Source organism: Pogona vitticeps, chromosome 4 (genome assembly GCF_051106095.1).
Source record: "Pogona vitticeps strain Pit_001003342236 chromosome 4, PviZW2.1, whole genome shotgun sequence".
Classification (NCBI taxonomy): domain Eukaryota; kingdom Metazoa; phylum Chordata; class Lepidosauria; order Squamata; family Agamidae; genus Pogona; species Pogona vitticeps.
The window spans coordinates 150543659-150567851 of record NC_135786.1 but is presented as its reverse complement, the minus strand read 5'-3'; the positions used below and the strand labels follow the sequence as shown (position 1 = coordinate 150567851).

Here is a 24193-nt window from a genome sequence, read left to right as displayed (position 1 = left end):
TTTTCAGCTGTAACTATTGTTTACTTTCACCAAATGTTCTGAATAGAAATGAAAACAGCAAGTGCTGTTAAATTCATTGACATGAACACATAATGCAAAGAAAGCTACACAGTGTATGCCATAATTCAGATCCCATTGAATCAATCTAAATTCACAATCACAGACAGATATATTTACAGTTATAGTATTCCCCCCCCCCCCAGCTAGCACTAACCCTGTGTTTTCCTTGATTCTAAGTTTGACATCCAAGGAGAACTACAGGAATGAGCATTTTGGAACTGTCCCCCTTTTTATCCTCTTTGTTTTTGTTTTGTGGAAAAAAATATGGGCAGAAGAGAGATAAGCAGAGGATAAAAACTAGATGATAAACATGCTGGTGATGACCAATGAGAGCAATAAAAATTAAAATATTTTGTTGCCACAATAGGGACATTTCACACAGGTGGAAACCAGCCCTAGCTGAACTGTGCCCCTACTAACCTGCTTGGCAACACAATTCATTTGTTCCTTAAGCACCTATCATCATCACACAAAAAGGATGAGCTCATTCACCTCACACCTTCCATCTCCGCTTCTCTTGCAGAAGGTAGCAATTTGGAGTAGAAAGTCTCAGCTATCCATGGAGGCTACCTATGTAAGCTGCATCCCTCGTTTTCTATTACTGCGACACACAAGGAGAGCTTCTATAGATAGTAGGACTCACCACTTCAGACCCACTTTCCTCCATGTGAGGAGAGCAGGAGAAATGACAGCTGAGGTGTGGCTGGTGTGCATTTATTGTTGCTACAGTACATAAAGAATAATAATACAATGGACCCTCAACCTACAGACTTAATCCATAGAGCTTTTGTGTTAGAATTATATACAGTTTGTGTTCCTTTTGGACACAAACACACTTGTGTTGTTCTACAAATAGGCAGAAGAAAGAAAATGTAATTAATGTATAGTCTGATGCTGGAATGCTGCACCTATGTATCCAGGAATCAGTTCAATAAGTTTTACTCCCACATAGGTGTAAATAGGATTGCAAACCTAAATCAATGATCTCATTTTGTTCTGTGTGCAAAAAAAAATCCTACCCATTACTGTGACATGTGTGAGCACAGAAATACCCACACCAAGAAAAATAAAAGAAAACTTTACAAGGAAAGTAAGTATTCAGTGTGTGCAAGTTTGTGTTGGTATATTCAACATGACAGGCTTTGTGTGTGTGTGTGTGTGTGTGTGTGTGTGTGTGTGTGTGTATATACTTGGGCTAAAAAAACTTTGATTAAAAAAATTGAGCAGATCTGTCAACTGACTAAAGATTTCTGTAATTTATAATTTAGCTTTCTAATGATTACTTAATTGATTACATGCAAATCAAATATATATTTGGCAGACCCTGGATGGAAGTATTACTTCAAGAACTCTGACAGAAAAAGAAAGACAGTGAAATTGTTCTAGCAGGTTTTTAATATCCCCAGGCCACATGTTGTCATATCTTCACTGAAAAGCTGAGTAGCTCAGGGATTACATAATGTTTATGTATGATACCAAATTTCTGACACTTTGGCTCTCAAACAGCACCTCAGGTAATGTGCTAGTGCTCAATTCTGGAGGAAAGGAGTGCTTGCACCCCCTTTACTTTTAGGGAAGATGTCCTTGTAAAAGCTCTCTGAGACATTATTTGGAGGAGTAAAGAGTTTAGGTTTCACCTTTCCCTTAAGCCCTGATCCCTTTTCTATCTCCATGGAATGCAGAGCTTCCTGAAAGCCTGAAAATCCTTTGGAAGTTTGTGAATCTTTGCATTCAAAACAAGGATTAAAGGAATGACACAGACTGGCAAAAATATTGCTAGAAATTAGTGGTTTTCTCTGGCTTCCTTCTTTTTTTTCTCCCTGTGTCAGTAGCTTGTCACAGATAATGGCCCACTCCACCAAGGGAACATATACAAGATTATTTGGCAAACTGATTTTTGTGACAATTTGTTGTATGTTAATAATGCCCCTACATCTGAGTTGGCTTCCTCACTCTGCTACACAACATGGATAGCCCAGGTGCCCAATCAATATTTTATAGTGGTATGGCATCACAATGCTAGGATGTTTTGTGTTACTTTTTGATTTTTCACATTATCCTAACCAAATGACTTAACTTTGCTCTTGCTAGGACTTTAACTGAAAAGTTGATGAGTGTCAAGCGCTGTAAAACCTGAAGGTCATTAGCGTTTGCATCTTGTCTTAACACCCATTACCGTAATTGCTTAGTCACAACATCTGGTAGTGCAATATGTCAGAAACAAGCTAGATCACATGTTGATCCAGGGGACTTTGTTTTGTCATGTTATGGAACTAGTGGTGTTGCCATTTTCTCTTCCTTCTATCTCATGTCACTTCAGGATTTGTAAAGTCTGGAAACAGATTTGTTGTCCTCTTCCATATGATTCCTATATTCCTATAATTACCAGAGCAGCCTGTAGTGGAGGAAGCAGGAAGTTGCAATGACACCTGCCCCATAAGACTCGGGTTTTTAGCAGTTCATTAAGTCACATGCTTAAGTGATTCTCAGGCTTTCTGAAAGCGCCGACCACAATAAACAGATGCACCTTGTTTGTAAAGTTTTGTTTTCTGCATGGACTGGACTTCTTATTTATATTTACTTATCTCATTTCATTCCATTTGATTTGATTTGATTTGATTCCAGTGCTTCCCTTTTCCAGGTCTTGGGGTCATCTTAAAGTGCCTTTTTATTCTTAAATTATCTTATACAGAGAATATGCAGATAATGATGTATCTCACTAGGAAGATACTTTCAAAGGTAAAACTGAGAAATTGTAACTTTCTTTCTCCATTCTGATTCCGGCAATGCCGACTGAGAACCACATGGTGGCACAGGAACTGCAAAGCTGCACTCCCTAGATTTTCAGACTACAGATGAAAATAGTACATAGTAGTTCTGTAAACGGATGTATTCATGTATTATGAAGGACCACTCTGAGACTTATGTGCATAACAATAAACCATTAATAGAACAAACTGTGGCATGCCTTATGTTCATATGGTCCCCCCTCCTGTTTCCTGGTTCATCTGGAAGAAGGAGACTTTTTCCATTTCCATTTTTACTATTCCTGAACCCTAAATTGTGGTTGATGTTAACTAGGGTGTGTTTAAACACATCAGTTTTATAACCCATCATTTGAGGGAGGGGGGTTCTTTGTTTTTTGTTTTTTGTTTTTGTTTTTTGAAACATATTGTAATTAAGATCAACTTCCAGTCAACAGGATTGGACAAAACCACACAATTCAGATAATTAGAAATAGATGTCAAAGCCTCTAGTCTCCTACTGGGCTAGTGAAGAGGGAAGGGAAGCAGGCAAGTCTGCAGTGTGCTGTGGCTCATGTGCATCACAACAAACCATAGTTTCTTTGTTGCCAACCGGAAACACTCTCAAAACTGATTCTGAATTACTTATTTTCGTGGATTCATTTTATTTAGAGTTCTAGCCTTGTTATGCCACAGAAACCCCTTTGGTTACCTTGGGCAGTCAATGACCTACATCAGTAGAGAGACAGATTTTTATTGTCTTTGATCTGCCAGCAGTCTTCAACACCATCATTTGTAGTACCTTTGTAAAGAGACTGAGTTGGGAAAAGGGCATAGCATTGTAGTTAATGCACTCCTTCTCAGATTATCACTGTTTGGCCACAGGGATTATTCAATTTGGAGTTCCACAAGGATCAATCTTATCCCTCTATGTTAGTTAACACCTACATAAAAGTGCTTGGGGGGGTCTTCTAGAGTTTAGAATCATGATGTCATCAGTACAATGGTGATATACTGCTCTATTTGTCATTTTATCTTCAGCAGATGAGGCAGTGGCTATATAAAATTAATGCCTGGCCATGATAATGGGCTTGATAAGGGCCAACAAACTAAGATTCAGACTGTGCTGACTGAAGAGATGATGATCAATTTGTCCCAGATAGGGTTTCATTCCCCCTAAAGGAGCAGTTTCTTATCTTGGGGGTTCTCTTGAATCCATTACAGTGGGGTCTTGACTTGAGAACTTAATCCGTATTGGAAGGCGGTTCTCAAGTCAAAAAGTTTGCAGGTCAAATCTGCATTTCCCATAGGAATGCATTGAAAACCATTTGATCCGTATCTGCTCTTTTCCGTCCATAGAAACTAATGGGAAGCTGCTATTCTGCCTTCGACCACTAGAGGGGGATATTTTGTTTCTTTTTTTCTTAGGTCAAGAAAGGTTCAGGGAAGGCAGGGAAAATACAGTCCAGGTAGTACAGTACCAGGCGGTCTGAAGACTGTCTCCCAATCCACTCTCTAAACGCTGGGAGGAGTGAGGAAGCAGACAGGCACCCTTTTCACTGGCCAACAGTTAACTGAAAGTTCAAATTTTGCACTTTCCCTGCCTCCCACGTGGTTTTTTTTTTTCAGTTTGTAACTCAAATCTAAGTATGTAAGTCAAGTCAATATTTTCCTATGAGAGTGGTTCTTAAGTCAAAATGTTCTTAACTCGAGCCGTTCTTAAGTCAAGACCCCACTGTACTGTTAATTGTGGCTCAGAGGGTCTCAGTGACACAGAGTGTTTTCTACTGCTGTCAGGAGATTGTCTATTGTTCAAGAAATTACAGCAAGCACAAAATTCAGTGGTTAGATAAATCACAAAAAAGACAAGGTTTCCTCATGCCACACCTACTTTATCCTAGTCTAGCTACATAATCAGACACTCTATTTCAAGCTCCAATCTGAAATGTTTATTTTAGCATATCAAACCTTATATGGCTAAGGACTCCAGTATTTGATGGAAGACCTTTCCCACCATGACCTTCCCGTATCCTGAGAACATCATTTGAAGCCTACCTGTGAGCACCTCCTTCAGCATAGACTCAAAGGATAGCAACAATGGAAAGGGCTTTTTCAGTTGTGGCCTTTCACCTGACAAGAGCTCTCTCCAAGCAAACGCAACTGCCTCAAACATTATCATCTTTCAAGCCCCTGATGATGATATCTCTCTACTCTATGGCAGTTAATGATTAACAAGGCTGTACTGACCTGAGGCCAATTATGAATTTTTATTGCAGGGAGGTGTTCCTATATATTGTACATTGGTTTACGGGTTCTTAATTTTTGCATATTTTAGTTGTAAGGCACATAGTCTTGTGCATAAAAGCATCCTATAAGAAATAGAAAATGATGGTAATGATGTCTGTTCTTATCATTGTCATTTAAAAAAGTTTAATGCTTGGTGGGGGAACCTTTGGTCCCACATATGTTTTCAACTTCAGCTCTCATAATTCTTGCCCATTGCTAATTTCGTGATTGAAATCTAAAAACATGTTGACAGGACCAATCCTCCTGTTCCTTGTTAATTCATGCAAGATATCTGAGTGTCTCAGGGTATATATTGTATGATGCATATTATACAGAAAATGAAACAAGCAGTTTTTTTTGTTTTGTTTTTACGATGTTTAAAACCCTTTGGAAGTCTCTTAAATTTTTGGAGCAAACCTGTTCATCTATTTTCAGTTCTATGTATCATGCATAGAGATGGGCATGAAACGTGGTTCAGCAGCTGATGCCAGTTTGGCCCTCCGGCCACACAGTTGTTCTGTGGATACCCCATCTTCCTAGCACCACTTCCTCTGGTGGGCACCCAGTTAGAGGCAGTGGCACTATTTAAATATCGACATGTTAAAAGATGTCCAAAGGATTGTAAACATCTTGTTAAAAAAGATGTCTGTTTAATTTTCTGAATAACATGTTTCATGCAATATATACATTGAGACACTCAAATATATTGCACGAAGTAACAAGGGACAAGGAATTTGGTCCTCCAGATGTTTTATACTTTAATTAGAGAAACAATAATAGGCAAGAATTACGGGAGCTGAAGTCAAAAACATCTGTGGAACCAAAGATTCCTGCACCCATCATTAATCTTTTTAAAGGGACAATGATAAGAACAGATGTCATCATAATGCTGTTGATGAGTGGGCACGGGCTGAGGGAGCTGTTAAATACTCAAAGGGCTTCTGTATAGAGATCTGATACATATTATCATTTAGTATTTTTCTACCTTTTTTAAGGAGAAAGGCAGGATAAAAATATTTTAAATATCCTGCAATATCTCTGTCATTTGGGTTACTGGCCACTTTTGGGCAGAAACATAGGGCAGCCAATGCTCTGCAACATAAGTGTTTGTTCTACCTGATGGAAACAAAAGGCCATCATTCAGTTACATAGACAAAGTACATTAAATAAACTTCCTGCCCTCATCCCTGGCAATGGGCATCAAGACTACTGTTATCTTTACAGCTACGTTCTGGGTTTTGTGTTCTGGTTCTTTGCTAAGGTGTGATAGAATGTTGATGGTCAAGCTCTTGTACCTGTTACCATTATTTGCATTCATATCCAAGATTTCATCCAACAATCTTAAAGTGGTGTGCATAGTTATTTTCCTCTTTTTCTGCATTTAATAGAATTGTTATGATTTTAAGCTCTGGCAGTTTATTGTTGTCTTATCCTGTGAAAGGCCCAGAGTGGCCGTCAGCCAGATGGGCAGTATATCAATTGAATTGAATTGAATTAAAGAGGCACCAAACTTCCACCCTACAGAATGGAGTGGAGTTTTTGGGATTCCCTATCTGGCCACAGGAAACCTCCAAATTCATTCTTTTCCCAGGCACTACTCCTTCCCCCAACATTAGAAAGTTTTTCTCTGTGACCATGCTGTGAGATAAGAGGAGAGAGGGCTTAAGTGGGAGAAGATACTGCTAGTCCATGATAAAAGATAAGAGTAGGTTTTGCAGTTTTGCAGAAGGAAAAAGAAACCAGCCATCTCATGTGCTGGGTAGGATTGTCTCTTTTTTTATGCAGAGAAAGGCAAAGAGTAATTCATTTTTGCCTTTGTCTTCATGCAGAAATGGACTGTAGCAGGATGACATCAAGATGGAACTTAGGACGACCTGCCTGGGATGTCATCCAGAGACCAGTCCTGCCCCTTACAACATATTATTGGCAGCCAATAAGAATAGTTTGAAGTTGATGGCCTTTAGGTTTTCTTGTACAGCAGGGGATGAATGGTTGCCCATTGTTCATGAAGGAGAAAGCAAAGGGAGACCTTTGGAGTAGGAGATAATTTTAGTCCCTGCTCCCATCCTGGGCTTTGACCTATCCTAATTGTGTCAAATCTTTGAAAAATAGATTACTAGACAGAGAAATAAGACAGATCTAGCATTCTACACATTTCTGTACATGTTTACCTTCTGGACATTCTCTGTTTTTTTCTTGTGTCCATCCTTGGTGGCTCGTGTCACTGTCTGTTCAGAAAAAGGCAAAGCAGGATAGCTTGACTTTTCCACTTTTTCTTTCTTTCTTTCTTTCTTTCTTTCTTTCTTTCTTTCTTTCTTTCTTTCTTTCTTTCTTTCTTTCTTTCTTTCTTTCTTTCTTTCTTTCTTTCTTTCTTTGCCAGCATCACTCTGCAACTGGTGCTGCATCACATGTTCATTTCTCACTCACTCCTTTTAACTACTGAGCACACTGGTTCATCCCATGGACTTTAACAAGGACTTGACATCTACTTGACAAGGGGCAGAGCATGCAGAGTACCTGTAATTATAATGGGAGCCATTAGAAGTGGCAGGAGAAGACAGGAGGTCACTCTTGAGCTTGCTAAATAGGGCACTGAAAATTATTCAGAGAACTGAGAGCTGCCCGTGAAACTAGGACCAAGTGATTATTTCTGTACTTTGAGGAGGCCGCAGTTACAATACCTAAAGCAATGGACAGATGTCACAGAGAAACATATTTTTAAGCATTTTTTGTAGCCAAAAGTTAAATCTGAAGTAGGAAGGTTAAAGCAGGGATTTAGTAGGAAAATAACACTTCAGCTTGATGCACAAAGCAAAAGGTGCTCTCAGACAAAAGGCTTCTAGTGATACCTATCACAATACATTGGGCATCTCTTTCTGTCTGTGAGGAAATTATTGATGTTTTATTTTATTGTAATTTATTTTGATTGAAAGAAAATAAGGCAGAAACAATGAGATAGCAATGGGGAGGTTTACAAGATGAAGACAACACTGTATTGAATGCCCCCCTCTCAATAAAATTATGAATGAAGGAGAGTGGTTGTTGGAGAAAAAGCTTCATCTGGAAGCACACAAAGAGCTTTTAAGGTGAAAAGACCAAGAGTGGCGTTTAAGCCTTAGCCAAGCAGTTGACAAATGGGTTAATCAGATCCTGAGCAGGAAGAAGGTCTTAGCCCTGCTCCCTGCCATCACTACCCTCACAGGGAAAGGGACTGTTTGAAGAAAGCTTCAGCAACACATGAAGCCTCACCACACAATTGGGACTCCTAAAAAGAATCAGCGTGCCTGATCATGTGGAGAGGTCCCACCTGTAGCAGACTGACCTTCTCACGGAAACAGTATTAGGCAGGAGGCTAGAGCTAGAACTCTATCCTTGCTCCTGGTTTCAAAAGAGCTCCCCATTTTTTTAAAAAAACACCTGGATAAGGCTTTAGACATCTTCTGATCTTTCAGACTGCATGAGATTGTGCCTGTGGGGAACATATTTCTCCAAGTAATCACAAATAATATGAGGAGAGTTATTCCTCTCCTTTTAATGTCATACAGGTAGGCAGCTGGTGTGCTGAACCAGTGCTTGGTTAGAATAGAGAAATGAATGAGATGCTAACAACATGAGACTCAATTCAGACAATTTGGAATCTTGGTTTAAGGACAGTTTATCTGGGGTTGGTTTATGGTGTTCACTTTTTTCTGGATGGGTTGCCTTCCTCATAAACTAAAAGATCAGGTCCATAGTGTATGTTTCTCTGTAAGATCCCCCGTTCTTGTTATAGTGACCTTACCTGCTTGGAACCCTTCTAAACCACATAGCATGATATATGAAGTTGAGATCTTCCTTTACAGATGTAACCTTGCAATAAATAATAATGGTTTGCTAACTTTTCCTATGGCTCATAACAGTACATTACACATAGGGCTGGCTACCTTTGAAAATGTTCCAGAAATATCCTCTAAACCAAAGCAGCGCGGCTATACTCTTACGTATGACTGACTGATGCAGTTATAGTATGCCAATGCTTTGCTATCTGTACTTGCTGCCAATTTACTGGCCCAATTTGATCTCTCTCTCTCTCTCTCTCTCTCTCTCTCTCACACACACACACACACACACACACACACAGAGAGAGAGAGAGAGAGAGAGAGAGAGAGAGAGAGAGAAAGAGAGAGAGAGAGCCTCTAATGGCTTGGAACTAGTTACCTCATTGACTGTTTTCTCTCATATTTACTCACTGAAACCTTGTGATGATGGCATTTAAAGTTAGGGTATGCTTTCTTTGGAATGTCTTCTGTAGACAGGCTCACCACATGTAAGTATACATGCATATGCACACACATACACATATTGGTGATGTGGATTCTCACATTCGACATTTAGAGTTCTGCCAGAATTAAAAATGAAGAAACAGGGAACGAATGAAGAGAAAAATAAAACAGACCAAACCCAATAAAGACACTGTTACAAACCCAGACCTACCGGGATATGTCACACAGTTACACTAAGCTGCCACCAACCATTCCCTTTAATAAGTCACACAGACCAGGGATGGATTTTTAAACAATAAAAAGAATAAGGTTTATTTTAAATACACACAGGGAAAAATAAACAATCAGGTGAATAATATAAAGTAACGTGGCTTATTCTCACTCATACAAGCATACAGTTTGGTTCACCCAGAACCTTAACTTAAAGCACAGACCCTGAACCTATCAGTTCTGGCTAACCAACAGACACCTGAACCTATCAGGTTGGTACTCTGACACACAGTAGTACCCTGTCTGACACACAGACTTCCACAACAGCTCCTTCTTCCCAGCTGCTGCTTCGTCACCACCCAGTGTCTCTCCGCATCTCCTCACACGCATCACATATTTATACAGTACAGCCCCTCCTCCTGATGTCCCGCCTTCCACTCCCCATAGGATGGAACTTTCCCTCCAAACCCATGACAGACAGGTAACATCAGTGCTGTATGTAACACCTCCCCTCTTTATAAGTTGTTTTGTAGGGGGAAAGCTAAGATGCTTTTCACCAAAAAACAACCTGAATAAAATACACAACAACAGTTATACATTCCATATTATACTTACTTATCCTTATACTCTAAGTTAACCATAGCAATTATGCATTTAAACATTTACCATATACAATACATCAATTTACCTTTATTCATACAAACCAATTCAAAAAACAAAACAGGTACATTTAACTTTTTGTCATCATTATATACACATAGTCCATGTTCTTTCGCCGTCTTCATTCTTCAGGTCTTCTTGATAAAGCGTCAGCAACACAGTTCACTGACCCTCTGACCACCTTCACTTCAAAGTCATAGTCCTGTAGGTTTAAAGCCCACCTCATAAGTTTGCTATTGTGGGTTTTCATTGTCTTTAACCCTTGCAATGGTGAATGGTCAGTACACAGAATAAAATGTCTTCCCCAGATGTAAGGCTTGGCCTTCTGGATCGCGTAGACTATGGCCAAACACTCCTTCTCCACGGTTGCCAAATGTCTCTCACCTTTTTGAAGTTTCCTACTCAGGTAGGACACTGGATGTTGGTCACCATTCTCATCCTCCTGGCACAGAACTGCTCCTACCCCGCTGTTAGACGCATCGGTGTAGATGATGAACTCCCGGTCGAAGTCTGGAGCACGCAGGACTGGATAGTTGATTAACGCCTCCTTCAACCTCTGGAACGCCGCCTCACAGTCGCTGGTCCACGGGATGCGGTCATCAGCCTTCTTCCTCGTCAAATCGGTCAGCGGAGCCGCAATCTCGCTAAACCTCGGGATGAACTTTCTGTAGTAGCCCACCAACCCAAGAAATGATTTGACTTTTTTCTTGGTGTTGGGTCTAGGCCAATCACGAACCGCTTCTATTTTGGCCTCCAGGGGTTTTATCATTCCTCCCCCTACCATGTGACCCAAGTATTTTATTTCTGGGCTACCCAGCTGACACTTGCTGGCCTTTACTGTTAGCCCTGCTGCACTTAACCTCTGCAGCACTAACTCCAGGTGTATCAGGTGATCTTCCCAGGTATTACTGAAGATCCCTATGTCGTCAATGTAGGCCACTGTAAAGTCATTGAGCCCTGCCAAGGTCTGGTCCATCAGCCTTTGGAATGTGGCTGGTGCATTTCTGAGACCAAAGCTCAGGACTCGAAACTCATAGAGACCAAAAGGGCTGCAAAAGGCAGTCTTTTCTTGATCCCTGGGATCAATTCTTAATTGCCAATATCCCTTTACCAGGTCCAATGATGAGATGAACCGACAACCCCCTATGGTTTCAATCAGGTTGTCTAGCCTGGGCATTGGGTAGGCATCAGGAGTGGTTACACGGTTTAATTTCCTGTAATCGACACAAAACCTAATGCTCCCATCAGGCTTGTCCACAAGGACTATCGGAGAGGACCAAGGACTAGAAGAGGGGACGATTATGTTCTCCCTCAGCATTTCGTCCAGCTCCTTCCGCACCTTGTCCCTATAGGGTCCCGTTACTCGGTATGGGGATACTGCCTGCGGGGGTGCATCCCCTGTGTGGATCCGATGCATCACTCCCTTCACTATCCCCGGCTTGTTGGAAAACACCTGCTGATATTTACTAAGCAGCATTTTTAGTTCTTGCTGCTGGTCTTGGGTGAGTGCAGGACTAATCTTTACCTCCTCTGGGTTGTATTTTACTTCCCCTCTACCCTCCCAGAAGGGTAATTCAGCTTCCTCACTCTCAGCTGCTTTTATCGCAAATAAAACCCTCTGTTCCCCTCTGTAGTAGGGTTTTAGGGCATTCACATGAACCACCCTCCTTGCTTGGTTCTCCTCCTGCTCTATTAGGTAGTTCAGGTCTGACATCTTGGAAATGACCCTATATGGTCCTGCCCATTTGAGCTGCAGTTTATTCTCTCTGCAGGGCCTAAGCCAAAGCACTTCCTCCCCTGGGTCAAAGTGTCTCTCTCTAGCTTTGTGGTCATACCATGTTTTCTGTCTGACCTTCTGAGCTTGCAGGTTTTCTGCTGCCAGCTCTAGATTTCTCCTTAGGTCATTCATCAAGGTGTCTATGTATGTCACAACGTCTTGTGGGTCATCCTGGGTGATCTGCTCCCAATCTTGCTTGATTAAATCAAGGGGCCCTTTTACCCCTAAGTGTGCAGCAAACATGTCAGAGTGACCCCTTTGTAAGATCTTGGGGCGATACTTTTCAGGTACCACCAGCTGACTTCTGATCCCATCTCCCCCTTTTGAGATATTCCTCAGGGTCTCTCTATATAAAATCCCCTTTTTCTCCAGAAATCTCACTGGGGTTTCAGGTGTTAGCTGGGCGTCAGTCACCTGTTCAAAACACTTTTGGAGAGTGGCGTCTGCCTTTTGCTCCTGTCCAAATCTGCTGTCTGTGGTTAAGGTTTCCACCACAGCTTCTGAACTCCCCTCTGCTTCCGTCTCTGGCTCATCATTACCCCCCTGAACTGTCCCTGTGGTGGCTTGTGAGCGTGTAATCACTAGCACCCGTTTCACATGTTCAGCCAGGTCATTTCCCACGAGCACGGCTGCTGGCAGAGTCGATGAAATCGCTATCCGCCAATCTCCCCTCCAGCCTTGAAAGTTGACAGGTACCTCTGCTACTGGCAGAGAGATTACCTGCCCCTCAATACCTGCCACCTTCATGCTCTCATTTGGGATTATAAACTCCCGAGGAATAATATCTGGATGGCACAGGGTTACCTGGGAACAAGTGTCCCGCAGCCCCCTATACTGACGGTCAAGTATTCCTACGTCCACCCCGGCTGTCTCAAACAACTGAGAATCTGTTTTTATCAGCAAGCAGCGCTTTACCTCCACAAGAGGACCATTTTCCTCAGCCTGATCAGCATAGGTAGCTGTTCCAGACTGAGTAGCCATGGCAACAGGCTCCCTCAGTGAGAATGAGCCTTGCTCTTTCTGGACACAGAACACAGCTTTTGGCTTTGTCCCACTAGACTCCTGAGGCACCATTCCTTTTAGCTGCTTCAATTTCTCACACTCTGAGATTAGGTGACCCTTTCCCTGACAGAAATAACATTTTCTGGTGTATTTTGATTCTCTCTCATCTTGTTTTGGTTTTCCCTCCAAATTCTGAGGTCTTAGTTTCATGTCTGAGGGCTTCCCTTCACCATGGGCCCCTCCCCCTTGCTGGCTTTTCCCTGGTCCCTGAGAGTACTTGCTGTAGGTTTCTTTGGGTTTACCTACAGTTTTCCCCTCACCCAAGGGCTTTCTTATTTGGGAGATAAAATCCGCGATCTCTGCGGCTGCTGCCACAGATTTCGGTTTCCTTTCCCTCACCTGGAATTTCAATTCCCCATGCAGGACTGAATAGAACTGTTCCAGCGCTATCAAGTCTTTAAGCTGCTCATAGGTCTCTGTTCCCTCCTGAGATAGCCATTTCTCAAGCAGCCTCACCAATTGGGCCCCCACTTGGGTAAAAGTCTGTTCTGGTTTTTTTGTGAGGGACCTGAATCTTTGTCTCAGCTGCTCTGCATTTATCCCATGTCTGGCAAACACCAGTTTTTTAAACTCTGCAAAATCTTTCATCAGTTCCTCAGGCATCTCGGCATAAACCTCAGCCAGGCTACCACTGATTAAAGATCGCATGATGGTCATCTTCTCAGTTTCCCTCACTGAGAAGTCCACAAACGCTCTTTCCACTAAGGAAAAGAACACCTCAGGACAATCTCCCTTGTGGTACACAGGGAATTTCTTCAGATCAGCCTTAGACAATTGGCCTCCCTCAGAATCCCTATTATTATTATTGTTCTGGTTCATCAGTTCCAGTTTTCTTAATTCAAACGCCATTCTCTCTCTCTCCCTCTAACTCAAATTGCCTTTGTTTCTCTCTTTCCCTTTCCTCCATTTTTTCTCTCTCTAACCTTTCCTCCACTTCAAATTGCCTCATCCTCAGTTCATGCTGTTGGGCTATGAGTATTTTTCTGAGTTCTGGGTCTTGCTCTCCTGTGCTGTCACCTTGCACTGAGCCAAATTCCTCCTCCGAACCTTGGTCAATCTGGGGGTCTTTCACTTCACTCATTTCTGTTACTTGGCTTCGAGTCAAGGGCATAATCCCCCCTCAGAACAGGCTGCTTTAAAAAGTCAAGCCTCAAAATAAAACGACCACTTTTTTTCCTTTTGCCTCAGAACCAGTTTTCCCTAGAGATTGCTGCTGTTCTTCAGCACTCCACTTGCAACAGTATCGAGTCAGAGCCTACCCCCCTCTGCTGGGCCTCTCAGCTGGCAAGCTAGCTCACTGTTGCTACGCAGTTTTGCCTCAGCTTTTTCCCGCCAAAACTAGGCTGCCTCAGAGCACCTTAATCTAAGTCTCCCCAGTTGGCACGTTCTTCTACTAGCGCACCTCCCCGTGAGGTACACCTAGAAGATTACCTACGCGCCTCAGACTGTCCCTGACTAGACCCCCCTTGCTCTGGGCACACTTGCCAAGGCTTTGCTGGACCGCTGGACAACTGGACCAGTCGTATCCCACACGCTGGACACCAATCAATGTTACAAACCCAGACCTACCGGGATATGTCACACAGTTACACTAAGCTGCCACCAACCATTCCCTTTAATAAGTCACACAGACCAGGGATGGATTTTTAAACAATAAAAAGAATAAGGTTTATTTTAAATACACACAGGGAAAAATAAACAATCAGGTGAATAATATAAAGTAACGTGGCTTATTCTCACTCATACAAGCATACAGTTTGGTTCACCCAGAACCTTAACTTAAAGCACAGACCCTGAACCTATCAGTTCTGGCTAACCAACAGACACCTGAACCTATCAGGTTGGTACTCTGACACACAGTAGTACCCTGTCTGACACACAGACTTCCACAACAGCTCCTTCTTCCCAGCTGCTGCTTCGTCACCACCCAGTGTCTCTCCGCATCTCCTCACACGCATCACATATTTATACAGTACAGCCCCTCCTCCTGATGTCCCGCCTTCCACTCCCCATAGGATGGAACTTTCCCTCCAAACCCATGACAGACAGGTAACATCAGTGCTGTATGTAACAGACACAACATGTAAGAGGGTGACTACCTAAGAGTGTCTCTCCATACATGAAGCCCTACCACTCCTTGATAACTGGCAAGGCAATAATTTGTGTTCAGTTGTTAACAGGAAGTGAGGACAGGAATTATGGCCTTGCCAGGATTTGTAGCTCTTGAGCTCCAAACCAAACTTTGTGATAATGTTTAGCCATCAAAAGCAACCCTTTTGGTCTAATAAAGAATACAGCATCCATCCTTTCAGTGGGTTAAGAATAATTATGCTTGTGAGAATATTCCCAAAGGATCCTTTTATCTTTTAATTGAGATTTGGCACAGTGGGGTCCTATTGATATGCACATTTCTTGTAAATTATTATGTTTTATATATGTCTTCTGTTCTAAAACTCTGTATCACCTTAAGCATTTAGAAAATTGAGATGTCTATACCACAATGTTAAACACTTTAATTCTGGAGAATACTTGCTAAATTCTTGTCAATTTAGGTTGTCTCAATTCAATGAGACACTTAAACAACACACTTGAAGAACACATTTTCAAAATCCATGAGATCCTTCACAACCAGGCATGAGTGAGGCCACAAGTATTGTTTCTTCCCACTGAGGCCTCCATTATTTGCACAAATTCTCTCTCCAACTCTCTCTCCTGTTTGAAGTTGACAGCTCAGTCCCACTGAAAATAAAATGCACGTTCTATTGAAAAAAACACATAACACAAATTTAAGTGCACACACGAGGCACGTACTCATGAGTTTCTCTGCTCCCTGCTAGAGGTCCATTTATTTTGCAGCATATTCCAATGAATCAATTCCACATATGTGAACACTCCTGCTCTGTGTTTGTGTGTGTGTGTTTTGACAGCCAGCAGCCAGCCAAGCCAAGCCTTCCTCCCCTCCCCTCTCGTCTCTCACCACCTTCTTCCTCTTCTGCCCCATCCCTCAACCAATTTCTTCTCCTTGTCCCCACCAAATCCTTTCTGTTTTCTACTTCCTCAGTTACCTACGATCACCCTCACTCTATGGCCCTCTTTCTGTTTCCACCCCTTTCGTTTTCCATCATCTATTTCCCTTTCCACCTCTTCTTCTTCTTTCCACCCTCTCTTTACAATTCCACTCATTTCCATTCCCTCTTTTTCTTCCCAGCCTTTCTTTTCCTTTCCTCCTCTTTCATGATTTCATAATTACATCAGATCCTCACCAAACCACCATCAAATCATAGATCTCATCTGTGCCCACAGACTACCAATCCAAGGCATGCCTGGGACCCATATTTTTGTGATTTAGGGTAATCCTATATATAAAATTCATGGGGGGAGCGATGGTGATCCATGCCTGCGAACAATGTTTATGTGATTTGGGGTGAGCCTGCATATAAAATTCATAGGGATTCATGGGGATCCATGCCTGTGACCCACATTTCTCTGGGTTGGGGTAACCCTACATTTAAAAATAATGGGGATCCATAGGGAGAGTTTCTCCAGGAATTGGAGCCCCAAAGGATGGGTGGTTCTTCCTTCACCACTACCACCACCTCCTCGTCTACTGCTTCACACTCCAGGTGGGAGTTTGGGGGTTTTTTGCATCCAGGAAGAAAAACCACCATCACACCTCCCTTGCTATAACTTTAAATCTGTGTCTCTTCTCTGTGTGTGTGCATATGTACTGGGTTTGCCAGGAAGAAAAATCTTGCCCCTTTCCCATTCATTCTTCTCCCCCTCTGTTTCCATTCTCCCCTCCCCTCCCCCATTGGACACTCCTGAAGGGGTGAGACAGTAGCATTGGCAGTGGCAGATTGAGGATATGCTACCAGAAAACTTAGGATTTGGGCTAAAGCCCACATGACTTAAGCTTGAATATATATATCCGTGCTCTGCTGATTTCTTCTGACATTGGGAAGAGGCCCTGAGACGCACATATACAGCAAGCACAGAATGGCTAGCTGGTGGTTCAAAAAGACATCAACATTTTCAGTGGTACTGATAATCTTTAAAGGTCCAGGGCAACAGCTATTGTCATCTTGTGCAAATTGTGTTACTTGTGCCAAATTGATCATTCTAACGGAAGCACCAAACCACCCAAAAATTAAGAACAGACAGGGGCACAAACAATGGGAAAATTGTAGTCTGTGATGGCTTGTGGTTCATTACTGTTCACGGACTATGAACCATGAACTTTTTAAAACTTTCCCAAACTTTCTGACTAAGCAAACCATTTTGTAATTCATGCAATTTAGATTTCTGGAAGTGGTAGAAAGGCCCACACATGAGTTAGTGATACCAAACCTACAGCAAGTCTTCAGCTGACCCCCCCTCTCATCCCCTCTAAGTTTGGCAAAGACTGGATGTGGGATGTTTCAGTTAAGCCCCCGCAAAGCATGTCCTCCCAGAAAAGTGCTGTTTAGCAGCTGGAGCACTTTCCTGGTGGGACCTGCTTTAGGGGGCTATAACTCGTTATCCCAAATCCAACCTTCAACAGATTTAAAGGGTTTGTGGAGGAGAGTCAGCTCAAGAGTCACCAATGCCAGTAACAGTTCAGTGTTCCATTTCGTTCTGGACAGGTGCATTTCCCTGAAGTGCCCTGAAATGAACCACAAAATGACTCAATTTGTGGGGTTTTGTTCTTCATGATTCATTTTGTGCCTATCTCTAGTTAAAATTTGTCTCCCGGTTTAAAAACTGCTATGGCAGATTAATACATGGTTAACCGTGAGAGTCTCACTACAGACAACTGTAGTAAAAGGCCATTGGCTGGTTCCTCCTAAATGGTTCTGGACACAGGAAGGATGTTGCAACATCCTTGAAACATGTAACGGCTTTGCCCTTTACCCGGTTCCCGAGGATGCAAGATAGCTCCAGCCACGTGACAGAGAGGGAGGGGGCTAGCGTTTTCTTAAAGGAACGCTAGCCCCTGAAGCGTCCTCCTTCTCGTTCAGGCACCAACCCGCCCACCCTCTTTCTAGTGAGATTTATTGTCACCTTTATCAGTCTGGATAGGAATTTTTGACCTCTATCCTGATTGGCTATTGGATGGAGGGATTTTTCGCCTATCCCACACTGGAGAAGGGTTGTTGACATTTGATTGGTGGTTATTCTCGGTCACACTGGCGGGTAGTGTGGGAAAAAACTGGTTGTCTCGGTGTGTCCCTTTGATAATTATGCTAAGCCAACAGCGCATCAGACCTACCGGCTCTGCGGATCGTGCAGTTACAGGGCCGGCGGCGGGAAGATGCCCTGGGCCACTTTCGGACAGACAGTCATCAAGTAAAGATGGCTCAGGTCTGCAGTGTTTAATAGAGGCTGGCCAGGTTCCTCCTGTCATCAAGACAGCTGGAACATGAGGCCTGGGACTCGCCCATTGACTGATAAGGGTATCGTGGATGCCATGCAATTCTTTCTCCACACTACCGGAGGCCTCCTCAATTTATGAGGATAATGATATATATAATGATATATATAATCGGACATTTATTTACTAAAGTGTGGCCCGTATTTAATCCATATCACTGTCTTGCGTCTTTATTTTGGGACCTGGGAGGGCAAGTAGATTTGTATTATATCTCAAACCAAAGTGTACTTAAGAGTGAAAAGTTGTTGTTTTTATTTCATTTTTCTGACATGTAACACTATTTCCTGGCAGCTCATACAAACTGTCAGTGCCATGGACAAAGATGAGCCGCCTCGTGGGCACAAATTTTTTTTTGAGCTGGTTCCAGAATACACGGTCCATCCAAACTTCTCTGTTATTGACAACAAAGGTAGGCTTTCATTATTGGCTCAGTAAATGCTTTCTTCTTATCTTTACTTAAAGCTTCTTATTGTAGCTTTCCCTTGTCCCACTTCTTGCTCAGACAACACAGCAGGAATTATAACCAGAAGGAATGGATACAACCGGCATAAAATGAGCACCTATCTCCTGCCAGTGATAATATTTGACAATGACTACCCCATCCAAAGTAGCACTGGCACACTGACGATCCGGGTATGTGCCTGTGACAGCCGGGGGAACATGCAGTCCTGCAATGCTGAAGCTTTGCTCCTTCCAGCAGGCCTCAGCACAGGAGCACTCATTGCCATCCTGCTGTGCATCATTATTCTGCTGGGTAAGCAACTTCTTCCCCTTTTCATGTGTTACTTCTTCAAGTGGCTCACCTAGTACATTTGCACAAGGACCCATGCTCTCAACATCCCATAATCCAGGCCTACAGAAGTCATGACCGATTACTATCAAACCATTTGATGCTTCTTAGCCTTCTTACTTTTTCAATCCCAAAGCAACAGCAAGATGAAAAAAAAAGGTTTAGTGTTTTGATCATCATTAGAGATGGGCATGAACTTCTGGTCTGACCGTTTGCCTCAGTTTACCACAGCAACGGGTGTTTGTTGGTTTGGCAGCCCATCCCCTTCGGCAGGCACCCATTTAGAGGCAGCATCCTCACTTCCCTGCCTTGCTTCCTCTGGGCACTGACTTTGAGTAGGCATTCTCTGTAGGAAGTAGGACACAGAACGACTGGATACTTCTTGCATCAGTAAACCAACTGGGATGAACTGCTGAACTGATGGTTCATGCCCATCTCTATTTAATGAATAATATGTCATTTGAGGTGACTGACCACCCCACATCTCAAGTGACCTTGCTTAGCACTATCTAGACCAATTTCCTTTCCCTTTCAAGGGAAGCAACAACAAAATTCCCTTCCTGTCTCCTCAGTGCTTTGCTTAAGCCACTTAACATTAATTGATAAACTTATCAATTAATGGATCGACACATTAATACTAATTGTCTACTAGTCAGTTAATTTTCTGTATGCCCCACCTTTCCTCCAAGTAGTTCAGCATTTCAGGGTGGGTGGGTGGGAACAGCAACTTCAAGCCGTTTGTTTTATATAGCAGTAGCTGAAGTGAAAAGCACACTGCCATATTGTAGCACCTCCTGAAGCTTAATGCAGTGATTAAATTTATGGAGAGATCTGACAAGTTCATGAAAGGCCCAAACACTGAAATTGGCAAAAGAAATCACATCTCCTAATAAGATGACACCTTCTCTAAAGATCAGTCTGTTAAGTGCCAGTCTTTAAGTATGACACTTGATGCATTGCAGCTTACAACAATGTTGAAGAGTGCTAAAGAGAGCTAACTGTAGAGGCTGAAGACCCAGCAAGAGTACTCTTTGTAGATAAGGGAAAAAGAAATTCAGCCATTATTCTATACGGATAGTATAAGAAATGTATTGCTTTAAAAAATGGGCTGCACACAAATGACATAAATAGAACAGACTAGATAAGGCAACTAAATACATTGGTTGATTTGCTTCAAGAATGTTGTTTATTGTGATTCTCCATACAATATATTTTCCTTTCAAATGTTAGGTATCTGTGAGTGTTGAGTACATAAAGAGCTTTGCAACTAACTATACAATGTATATTGGCCATAGCTCGTGGCTGCCAAGCACTGTGTCTGAAGCTTGTGGATCTCGCAGCTTTTCCCTCTTGATGAGAAACAGAGGTGAAAAACAAAACAAAACAGAAAGAAACCCAACTTTTTTTCTCTCCTTACAGTGAGATTTCTCTATGCAAGTCCCTATACCCACTCCTGAGGAAGCTTACAGGAAATTTCACAGGATTTCTCACATGTTTTGTGGGTGCTCCCCCTTGCAAAAAAAAAAAAAAAAAAAAAAAAAAAATCTGGGCAGGATTATTAACATTCCTGCACAAAATTCCATCTGTGTGGTGTATGACTCCCTGGAAAGGGCATTGGGCCATGCTGATTTAGCTTCCCTCACTGAGAGAAAGGTGGCCTATAAATCATGCTAACTAAATAAATACAATATCGTGGATATGCAGGCGTACCTCGGTTTACGGAATTAATGCATTCTCTGGGATGTTTCACAAACTGAAACGAGGTTTCCCATAGGAATGCATGCACAGGGGTGGCAATATAAATCTCCCAGGAGCAATGTAAACTTGCTTCATATTGCAGAAAAATTTCGTAAACCAAGGCATTATTTTCAATGGATAAGATGACACCTTATCCATTATCTCTCTCTCTCCCTCTCTCTCTGTGTTTGTGCGTGTGTGTACACACACACACACACACACACACACTCAGAGAGAGAGAGAGAGAGAGAGAGAGAGAGTCAGTAAATCTCAGTAGTTTGAACAGAGGTCTCAGTGTAGAGTGCCAGGAAGTGGAGATTCATAATGTCAGTAAGGATAAGGAATTTTTCAAGTCTTCTCCACGTACCCACTGCATGTTTGGTGTTAATCTGAAGAAGGTGTATAGATACATGGCCATAGGGTGTTCTTCCACAAGGACTGGAGTCCTGATTGACTCAGGTTCTTGCAATGGTGGACTGGTTATTCCAGTGTCAAAAGTGCTTCAAATCCACCCAGATTGAATTTTGCAAGAGTTATCCAAGGTACTGGGTCTATTTGGTGGCTAAGGTTCAGCACCTGGGATAGTTCCTGCAGAGTACAGATTAAAACCAAGAGGGGTTCACAGCACTCCTAGACCTGGATTCATCAATTGTTATTGTGGTATTGTGTCCATAGAGGGAGCTGTATGTAATCCGTATGTAAAGCCAGAATGAATTTAAATAGTTGGACTGGTTGTTCTGTTCTCTGATGTGTTCATTACTCAACTCCTGTGGAATTCTTTAGCAGTTCAGCACTTTGCCTACCTACTTAGATGAGACATTGACATAAACAAACCATCCTCTTATGAAAAATGGATAGGGTTGAAGTGGGGGAATATAAAGAAATTTCGTCTCTTGTCTTGCTTTTGTGTAAGACAGGCTGCCTCAAGACAACAAGATGGTCTATTGAGAATTCTTCAGCTTTATATGAGGTTTTACATCCTATGCAGGACCGAGACATCAAACACAGTTTTCTTCATGTTTTCCACAATGTGTGCAAAAATGTCTTCAAGAGAAAATAATATCTTTCTCCTTTGTGAAAAGGGTGTGCACACACTCACACTGAACAAGCACAAAAGGATGAATTGACTGACTGACTGACTGCAACCTTTCCAGGGCTACTACTTTCACTGACCATGCAACATGACAACTATTATTGCACTTGTAAATTTTTACATGTTTACATAAACATTAAACAAAAGTGGGATCTTGAACATGTGTAGAATATGATGAAAAACATCTTGCCTTCCTTCTGTGAGAAGAAATATTTTCACATTCTCTCATTTACTTTTTGAGGACAAAATGAGTCTGGATTTATATCCCTACTTGGGTCTGGTTCATTTCAGTGGGAGAGTCAAGCATGTACTTTGATCTCTCCTATTGTGATCAGTGATATATGTACATTTTCCGTTATGTTTTTAATGTACTTTTCCATGTTCACCTACTTGAATGGCCTTCTCATCACTGCTTTCTCTTTGCTTCCAGTTTTGGTTGTGCTGTTTGCAGCAATGAAGCGGCAGAGAAAGAAAGAGCCCTTGATCATTTCAAAGGACGACGTCCGAGACAATATTGTGACCTACAATGATGAAGGAGGTGGGGAAGAAGATACCCAAGCCTTTGACATTGGCACACTGAGAAATCCTGAAGCCAGAGAGGAGAACAAAATGAGAAGAGATGTCATGCCAGAAACGATTTTCCAGATAAGAAGAACTGCACCTCTCTGGGAAAACATTGATGTGCAAGATTTTATCCATAGAAGGCTAAAGGAAAATGATTTGGATCCAACTGCGCCTCCTTATGATTCTTTAGCAACCTATGCATATGAAGGGAATGATTCCATAGCAAATTCACTTAGCTCACTGGAATCACTTACGACAGATGGTGGCAACCAAGATTATGATTACCTTAGTGACTGGGGGCCTCGGTTTAAAAAATTAGCAGACATGTATGGTGGAGATGACAGTGACCAAGACTGATTCCCCCAGTCCAGCGGTTCCAGTGAAGATAGGTTCTATATGAACAGCAGCTTCCCCATTCTTTTCAATTACAATGTCTCTGGGCATAGAGTACCAATACCTATGGAGAACATTCCTTGAAATAATAGATGATGGACTCCAGGCTATCCTGCATGACAGGAGCTCCAGACCATAAAGCCCAGTATCATGGTCTAAGAAAGCATCTTGTGACTTGGTCAGTGTTGATGGAATTCATTCCTCTGTAACTAGAAAAAGTGGCCTACATTCTCTTACTTGGAAAAATACAAAAATAGGTGTTTGTCTCAGTAAGGGTTTGCTTAATAAGTCAACGCGAATGAAAATGGTTAAGATTTTTTTGGAAAAAAAAATTAAAAACTATACTTCACCCTCTCTGCCTAAGATGTTGGAAAGAAGATATTCAGCACTTAAAAGAAAAAAGATACCTAGAAAGGCTTTTTGTGCCTTTAATATTGAGTTGGAAAGTTTAACTTTTTCTAAAAGAACACTTTGCTTCACTTTTCCTACTACTGTTTGGAACAATCTTATAACATAACCCATCTTATAACGTAATCTGAGTACTCCTTAAAAATAAGAATGAATATTACTGCCATATTTATTGAGTTAAAAAAGTCTGTGTGTTGATTCATGATATTTTTATATGTGTATATTTATATTTTTGTATTTTATTAAATAAATTAGTATTTACAAAGAGATGCTTTCTTAATTTATTTAGTTAGGTGGCTCTTTAGTCAACACCATAAAGCATGTATTGAGTTGGGACCAGATATAATTATAGATAGGGTAGACTATTTAAATCCATGGGACTTAACATTAGTTATGACTAACAGAACTCCCATGGATTGAAATGGCTTTGTTATAGTTATGACTAAATCTGGGTACAAATATAATTAAAAGAGGATCTGTGTAATACAAATTCAGGTGAAAGTGGTGCTTTTTCTTCTGCTATTTTTAGACTAGTTCATTAGGTTACAGGACTCACTGTGCTCAAAGCAAACCCTAGCTTTGTAATTGCACAATTCTGATGAGAATGTGGCAGACTCATTTCTTTACCATATTATCGCGTTGGACCTCAAAGGAGTACAGAGTATTCTTTCTCTTCCCTGACCACACTTTATGTTCATTCAGACAAGATCTTTTAAAAATCCTAAAAATCTTGAAGG

General features: G+C 41.8%; 1 protein-coding gene across 3 annotated transcripts in view; it reads left to right on the top strand.

Moving 5' to 3' along the window:
- CDH9 (cadherin 9) overlaps positions 1-23721 on the top strand; it is a 237858-nt gene extending 214137 nt beyond the window's left edge. For 2 of the 3 annotated variants that reach the window (XM_078392718.1, XM_020809332.3), the window contains exons 10-12: positions 18763-18880; positions 18974-19225; positions 22522-23721. In XM_078392718.1, coding sequence (XP_078248844.1) covers positions 18763-18880; positions 18974-19225; positions 22522-23012 — 861 coding nt within the window. In that variant the 3' untranslated portion in view covers positions 23013-23721. Of the gene's footprint in view, positions 1-1106; positions 9539-18762; positions 18881-18973; positions 19226-22521 lie in introns of those variants that run through there. The other variant, XM_078392719.1, reaches the window with a different exon arrangement.
- Positions 23722-24193: the final 472 nt, after the last annotated feature.